Source organism: Ahaetulla prasina, chromosome 8, assembly GCF_028640845.1.
Source record: "Ahaetulla prasina isolate Xishuangbanna chromosome 8, ASM2864084v1, whole genome shotgun sequence".
Lineage (NCBI taxonomy): Eukaryota > Metazoa > Chordata > Lepidosauria > Squamata > Colubridae > Ahaetulla > Ahaetulla prasina.
In genome coordinates, this window is record NC_080546.1 from 87103054 (window position 1) to 87111256 (window position 8203).

At 44.2% G+C, this 8203-nt stretch overlaps 1 protein-coding gene across 1 annotated transcript in view; it reads right to left on the reverse strand.

Moving 5' to 3' along the window:
• Nucleotides 1–5200: 5200 nt before the first annotated feature.
• ARAP2 (ArfGAP with RhoGAP domain, ankyrin repeat and PH domain 2) overlaps nucleotides 5201–8203 on the reverse strand; it is an 87369-nt gene continuing 84366 nt past the window's right edge. Inside the window, exon 22 of the mRNA XM_058192502.1 lies at nucleotides 5201–8203. This exon is cut by the window's right edge and continues 226 nt beyond it. Within this exon, the coding sequence (XP_058048485.1) occupies nucleotides 8100–8203 (104 nt within the window). The 3' untranslated portion in view covers nucleotides 5201–8099.

Genomic DNA, 8203 nt, shown 5'->3' on the forward strand with positions numbered 1-8203 from the left:
AGCTTGTTAAGAAGAGATGTCTTATCTTATTTGGAATGTATGCTTCTTAATGTTATGCTTTTAGCTAACCATAAGGCAGTGGTGGGCTGCTGCCGGTTTGGAACGGTTTGCATGAACTGGTAGTTGCAACCTGTGGGTGGGCCGGCCCGCCTGCCCTGGCAGAATGCGTCCTATTTAGCCACATTTATTAAGCCACGTGACTGCATGCAAGCTGCGCCTGTGTGCAAAGAGCATGCGTACAATGCGCACACTTGTGGTGACCCAGGCCCAAGCAGGTAGTAATAAAACTTAGTCTGTGGAAAAACTTTGGAACAGCTGGGAATTACTTCATTCCCAGCGTCGTTCAACTCAAAGTAAAACAAATGCCTCCCAACACAAATTCCTCAGTTATCTCGCAAACCTTAGTCCAATTGGGCAAACTGCCAAAGGCCCTACCTGGCAAACGTCCAAAAGCCACAAAAACAAAGACTTACACAAAGCAGAGGATGAAGCAGAAGACACAGTTACAACGTTGTTTTCCAGCAAAACTGAAACACCAGTGCTGGTCTGTTATAAGGCTTATGGGAGGGGCCAATCATCTCTTGGCCCTACTCCCGAGTTGTCCTCTCTGCTTGAGCTGCTCTTGCCTTCTGGCAGCTCTTCTCATGTGTGCATTAGAAACAGGCTCCTCCTGTTCCTCTGCCTCACTACTATCAGTCTCTGGAGGCTCTGGAGTCCGCACCTCACTTCCCGATGGCCCTGGCCCCACCTCAGCCTCATTGCTGTCCGACTCCATTGCCAGCTCCGTAGGCTTCTGATGAACCACATCAATACTCATATTTTTGGTGCTCGGCAAGCCGGTTGTTAATTCATTGTGCCAACCACCTCTGCCATAAATCCCCTTATTTACTGGTGTGCTTATTTGTCTCTCAATCCAAAAGAACCAATGAATGATCTGGGTATCTGATCCCTGAACCTTGCAAAACAGCTGTTCAAGGGAATCAGTATTTTTGTGTCTTATATTTTCCAGGGCAACAAGAACTGTACAAATTCTGCCCTCCCCCAGATTAAACGTTAAAGAAACCTAACAGAAAACGGTAATGACTGAGTTTTTTTTTTTAAAAAAACTCCCAATACACAACTTTGGTTTATAAAATACCAGCTTTCCTGTTTCACACTGAATTGATTCACAGCTATGCAAAGTGAAGAGGAAGTGAGTTTACAACACTCACTGGCCCAGAACAGTTACTCCCTCGTAAAATTGAGGATACATTAAAAAAATCATTTTACTTATGCATTATTGGGAAACAGCAAGTATCCCTTTTCCCCAAAGTAGGGTGCTTGGTCTCTCTTTCTCTGTGTGTGTCTCTCTGTCTCTCTCTTTCTGTCTCCTGTCTCTGTCTCTCTCTGTCTGTGTGTGTGTGTGTGTGTGTGTGTGTGTCTTTCTCTGTGTGTGTGTGTCTCTCTGTCTCTCTCTCTCTCTCTGTGTGTCTCTTTCTCTGTGTCTCTCTCTGTCTCTCTGTCTTTCTCTCTCTCTCTCTCTCCCACCCACCGTCTCTGTCTCTGTCTCTGTGTGTCTTTCTCTCTGTCTCCCTCTCTCTGTCTCCTGTCTCTGTCTCTGTCTCTTGTCTCTGTCTCTCTCTCTGTCTCCTTCTCTCTGTCTCTCTCTCTCCTCCTCCTCTCTCTGTGTCTTTGTCTTTCTCTGTCTCCCTCCCTCCCTTTCCTTTGTCTCTCTCTGTGTGTGTCTTTGTCTCTTCCTCCCTCCCTCCCTCCCTCTGTCTCTGTCTCTCTCTCTCTGTGTGTGTGTGTGTTTGTGTGTGTGTGTGTGTATGTGTGTCTTTCTCTCTGTGTGTCTCTCTGTCTCTCTCTCTCTCTGTGTGTGTGTCTCTTTCTCTCTGTGTCTCTCTCTGTCTCTCTGTCTTTGTCTCTCTCTCTCCCACCCTCCGTCTCTGTCTCTGTCTTGTGTGTCTCTTTCTCTCTGTCTCCTGTCTCTGTCTCTCTCTGTCTCTCTCTCTCTCTGTCTCCCTCTCTGTGTCTGTCTCTCTCTCTCCTCCTCTCTGTGTCTTTGTCTCTCTCTCTCTCACTGTCTCTCTCTTTCTCTGTCTCTCTCTGTGTTTGTCTCTCTCTTCCCCTCCTCCTCTCTCTGTGTCTTTGTCTTTCTGTCTCCCTCCCTCCCTTTCCTCTGTCTCTCTGTGTCTCTGTCTCTTGTCTCTGTCTCCTCCCTCCCTCCCTCCTCCCTCCTCTCTCTGTCTCTGTCTGTCTCTCTCTGTGTGTGTGTGTCTTTCTCTCTGTGTGTGTCTCTCTGTCTCTCTCTCTGTGTGTCTCTTTCTCTCTGTGTCTCTCTCTGTCTCTGTCTTTGTCTCTCTCTCTGTCTCCTCTGTCTCTGTCTCTGTCTTGTGTGTCTCTTTCTCTCTGTCTCCCTCTCTCTGTCTCCTGTCTCTGTCTCTCTCTCTGTCTCTCTCTCTCTGTCTGTCTCTCTTTCCCCCTCCCCTCCTCTCTCTGTGTCTTTGTCTTTCTCTGTCTCCCTCCCTCCCTTTCCCTTTGTCTCTCTCTGTGTGTGTCTTTGTCTCTCTCTCTCTCCCTCCCTCCCTCTGTCTCTGTCTGTCTCTCTCTGTGTGTGTGTGTCTTTGTGTGTGTGTGTGTGTGTGTCTCTCTGTGTGTCTCTCTCTCTCTCTGTGTGTGTCTCTCTCTGTGTCTCTCTCTGTCTCTCTGTCTTTGTCTCTCTCTCTCCCACCCTCCGTCTCTGTCTCTGTCTTGTGTGTCTCTTTCTCTCTGTCTCCCTCTCTCTGTCTCCCTCTCTCTCTCTCTCTCTCTGTGTCTGTCTCTCTCTCTTTCCCCCTCCCCTCCTCTCTCTGTGTCTTTATCTTTCTCTGTCTCCCACCCTCCCTTTCTCTCTGTCTCTCTCTCTCTGTGTTTGTCTCTCTCCCTCCCTCCCTCCCTCCCTCTGTCTCTGTCTGTCTCTCTGTGTGTCTCTTTCTCTCTCTGTTTCTCTGTCTCCCTCTGTCTCTTCTCTGTCTCTCTCTCTCTCTGTCTCTCTCTCTCTGTGTGTGTAACTCCCTCTCTCTCTCACTGTCTCTCTCTCTCTGCTTCTGCCTCTGTCTCTCTGTTCTCTCTCTGTGGACAACAAGCTGCGGCCATCAGTCACTGCAATTTAAACTTCTTCAGCCACACACACACTGCTTTCCATTAAAAAAAAGATTTGCCTTCTTAACTACTTCTAAGTGAAATTTTTACTTGGATTATTTTCTCACACTGGAAAGGGAGGGCGAGGTTTTGTGCAGCTCCACAGACCGTGGAGCAGACTAACAATTCCTGTACAGAGGTCGTCCTCTGATCACATGATCAAAATTCAGACATTCATTCATGAGATGGTGCAATACCGCATCCAGTTTTGGTCGCTATGATGTAAAAAAAATGTTGAGGGCCTCTGGTGGCTCAGCAGATTAAGTCTGTCTGTTATTAACACAGCTGCTTGCAATTACTGCAGGTTCAAGTCCCACCAGGCCCAAGGTTGACTCAGCCTTCCATCCTTTATAAGGTAGGTAAAATGAGGACCCAGATTGTTGGGGGCAATAAATTGACTTTGTATATAATATACAAATGGATGAAGACTATTGCTTGACATAGTATAAGCCACCATGAGTCTTCAGAGAAGGGCGGGATATAAATGCAAATTTAAAAAAAAGAGTGCAGAGAAGAGTAACAAAGATGATTAGTAGACTGTAGGCTGAAATATATGAAGAACGGTTGCTGGAATTGGGCATGTCTAGTTTAATGAAAAGAAGGACTAGGGGAGACATGATAGCAGTCTTCCAATATCTCAGGGGCTGCCACAAAGAAGAGGGAGTCAAGCTATTCTCCAAAGTACCCGAAGGCAGGACAAGAAGCAATGGGTGGAAACTAATCAAGGAGAGAAGCAACTTAGAACTAAGGAGAAATTTCCTGACAGTGAGAACAATTAATCAGTGGAACCACTTGCCTCCAGAAGTTGTGAATGCTCCAACACTGGAAGTTTTTAAGAAGAGATTGGACAAACATTTGTCTGAAATGGTAGAGGGCTGTGATGGCGAACCCTATGGCATGCGTGCCCGAAGTGGCACACGGAGCCATGTCGCCTGGCACACGTGACCTTGTCTGTTCCTTTTCCAGGTTTCTGGCATGCGTGCACGCAAGACGATCAGCTGGCCTTCATGCGTGTGGCAGTGCCAGAAATTGGAAGAGCTGGTCTTCTGTTTTCCTGTGTGATCACGCCCGCAGGCCAGCTGATTATCACACGCACATGCACACCAGAAATCCGGAAGACTAGCTGGCCAGTGTGCACGCGCGTGGCTGAAACCAGAAGTTCATTTTCGGGCATGCACATGCACCTTGGGCAGCTCCTCTTCTGGGTTGCGGCCCAGATGAGCGCGCATGCGCGCACTCTCTTTTTGGCACTTGGCACCAGAAAGGTTTGCCATCACTGGTAGAGGGTTTGCCTGAGCAGGAGCTGGACTAGAAGATTTACAAAGTCCTTATTATTATTCTATTCTATTCTATTCTATTCTATTCTATTCTATTCTATTCTATTCTATTCTATTCTATTCTACTCTTCTACTCTATTCTATTGTACTCTACTCTATTATTCTATTCTATTCTATCTATTCTACTCTACTCTACTCTACTCTTCTACTCTACTCTATTATTCTATTGTTCTATTCTATTCTACTCTTCTACTCTATTATTCTATTGTTCTATTCTATTCTACTCTTCTACTCGATTATTGTTCTATTGTACTCTATTCTTTTCTATTCTATTCTACTCTTCTACTTTACTCATTATTCTATTCTATTCTACTCTATTCTATTATTCTATTCTATTCTATTCTACTCTACTCTTCTACTTTACTCTATTATTCTATTCTATTCTATTCTATTCTATTCTATTCTATTCTATTCTATTCTATTCTATTCTATTCTATTCTATTCTACTATTCTACTCTTCCACTCTACTATTCTATTCTACTCTACTCTACTCTGTTCTATTCTATTCTACTGTTCTCTTCTACTCTACTATTCTCTTCTACTCTGCTCCACTCTACTCTACTCTAGTGTGAAAAACAGTCACTTTTTTCAAGTGCTGTTGTAGCTTTGAACAGTCACTAAATGAATTGTTGTAAGTCGAGGACCACCGGTAATGGAAGGTTGCCTATCCATTACAAATCAATGTAGCGTTTATTGAAGGAATGGAGACACATAAGAGTTGATTTATTTGTTTTTATTTGATTTCTATTGGGTCGGATTGAAGCATGTCCTTCGGATGCTGATAGAGACAAGTTAGCTTTAACAAGATCCTTTTTATTTCACACATTCATGCTTGATCTGATGATATCTCCCACCCAACCTGGTGTGGCAAGCAACCGTTGCCATTTCTGCATTGATAATTTACATGTACAATAAATTTGTCTGTACAATAAATTAACACTTTATTTCATCACAAAACTCCTGCGGATCTTCCCTGATTCTACCAGTTACCTAGAAATAATAATAAAAAAACAATGCAATAAAGCAGCATAGTTTTAGCAGCATTATTTCATAATTCACAAATAAAGCATAAATCCCATTGACTTGTTCACAGTTGGATTCTCCCAGCAGAAAGAGTCAAGATTTAAATCCGAGGTTTTTGGGGTTGTTGTTTTTTTAGTCAGTTTAAGTCAGATTGATTAACCACAAAAGGCAGAAATTGTATCGTTTAGTGTCAGGTTTTATAAATCTGTATTTCAAGCAAAAAAATATTTTGCAGCCTACTCTCCAAAGCACTTGAAGGCGGGACAAGAAGCAATGGATGGAAACTCATCAAGGAGAGAAGCAACTTAGAACTAAGGAGAAATTTCCTGATAGTGAGAACAATTAATAGGTGGAACAACTTGCCCCCAGATGTTGTGAATGCTCCAACACTGGACATTTTTAAGAAGACGTTGGATAACCTTTTGTCTGAAATGGTAGGGCAGTTATATGGCAAAAATTTACAGCACAAATGTCGAAAAGGGAGCACATCCACATGCTTTGCGCGTGTCTGGGCCGCAACCCGGAAGAGGAGCTGTCCAGGGCACATGCGCGCACCTGAAAATGAGCTTCCAGTTTTAGCTACTGAACTTCCGGTTCCAGCCAGCTATTCTTCTGGGTTTCTGGCGCGCATGCGGACGCGACGATCCATTGATCGGTATACACGCTCACTCAGAAAAACAGAAGACTAGCTCTTCTAGTTTCCAACACTGCTGCATGCAAAAAAGCCAGCTGATCATCTGTATGCATGCCAGAAACCCGGAAGAGGAACGGGCGATGCTGCGTGTGCCAAGCGACATGGCTCCGCGTGCTACTTTGGGCACGTGTGCCATAGGTTCGCCATCACGGCGGTAGGGTCTCCTGCTTAGGCAGGGGGTTAGACTAGAAGACCTCCAAGATCCCTTCCAACTCTGCTATTCTGCCATGATGTTATTTCACTGGAAGTCAAAAAAAAAAACATGTGTAGAGGAAAAAATATTGAACAATATTATTTTCTCCCAGGAATCCTTATTTCCTATTCACAGAGATCTTTTGTTTACACCTCTAAATCAAATCTATTGATTCTGTTTTACCTCTCCCATCTTACTCGCAGAGCAAATGGACCAGTCTGAAAACAGAGGAAGTGTACTTTCCCTACCGGTTCGCAAATGTGAGCGTGCATGCGCCTCGTTCACGCATGTGCATGTCCTTCCGCACATGTGCTTTGCTCACTCAGGCGCCTTCCACACATGTGCCCAACCTCAAAAACATGCATTGAGCTTGGGCAGGTGGGCAGGCCCAACCATGATTTCCACTACCGGTTCGGGCAAACCGGTCTGAACCGGTTCAGGCAAACCGGTCTGAACCGGTCCAGGCAAACCGGTCTGAACCGGTCCAGGCAAACCGGTCTGAACCGGTCCAGGCAAACCGGTCTGAACCGGTCCAGGCAAACCGGTCTGAACCGGTCCAGGCAAACCGGTCTGAACCGGTTCAGGCAAACCGGTCTGAACCGGTTCAGGCAAACCGGTCTGAACCGATTTGGACGAACCGCTCTGAACCGGATGAAAACCACCTCCAATATGTATGTGTGTGTGTGTGTTTGTTAATAAGAGATTGGTTCCCTATTTTTTCTCCATAAAATAACTAAATTTGATCCAGCTGCAATCAGATTAGGAAATGCCTGATCGAAAGGACCTTGTTGTTTCTATTTCCTTCTTTGTCCATCCATCCTTCCGTTCAACTTCTTTTATTACTTGATCCTTGCATTTTAAATTCTATCTTTGGTCTATGATGGTATAAACAAACTGAGCTTGTGACGGTTGTAGTCTGGGGTTGACCAAGAACAGAATTGTCAACCTACAGCTGTTCGCCGATTTTCCACTTGGAGGACAAATATCGGTGAGATAAATGCCCATTGGAAATGATTATGCCTTATCTTTTATTTTATTTGTTTTAAATTTATACACTGCCCATCTCGCTATCCATTTGCCCCCATGTTATCTTCAGAGTGTGCATAGAAGCCAGAAAAATAGGATGTATCAATATTATTGAATTGTTTTCACGTCCTATTTCTATACTTTTTGTTGATATTCAGTAATGTCCTGTTAAGAAGCAATGGATTGTCACTTTCCCATCGAGGCGAAAAAACGTTGACCAACATTGTCCCCAAAAAAGGAGCTTTTTCGAAAGACAACTGGACTTTGTTTTTACTGGAAGACGTTTTGCTTCTCATTCCAGAAGCTTCTTCAGTTCTAAAGAATTAAAGAACAGTTATAAAGGACAGAAGAAGCTTCTGGGCTGAGAAGCAAAACGTCTTTAAGGAAGAACAAAGTCCAGTTGTCTTCCGAAAAAAAGCACCTTTCTGGAACCACCATGATTTGGACGACTGAGAATCTCCACAGACAGTTGACCAACATTATTCTGGGAAATAAATGTAGATCCTGAGAGGGGAAAGTACCGGTACTGAATTATTAAGGTTCCCAAATTGATAGAGAGCACTCAGTCTCTTTTAGTTCAACATTTACATTTAAATACGTTGAAAGTATGTACACTGTACATTAAAATAATTCATTTCTTTGATGTCCACATCTGAAGGGGCTTCTAAGTCTTGTCATGGAGAGCTCTGGTCCTCTGTAAGACCGCGTGCAGTTCGTGAAGAACATTTGCTGGCAGCTGCTTCTCCGATTCCAAGGGAGCATCTTTTG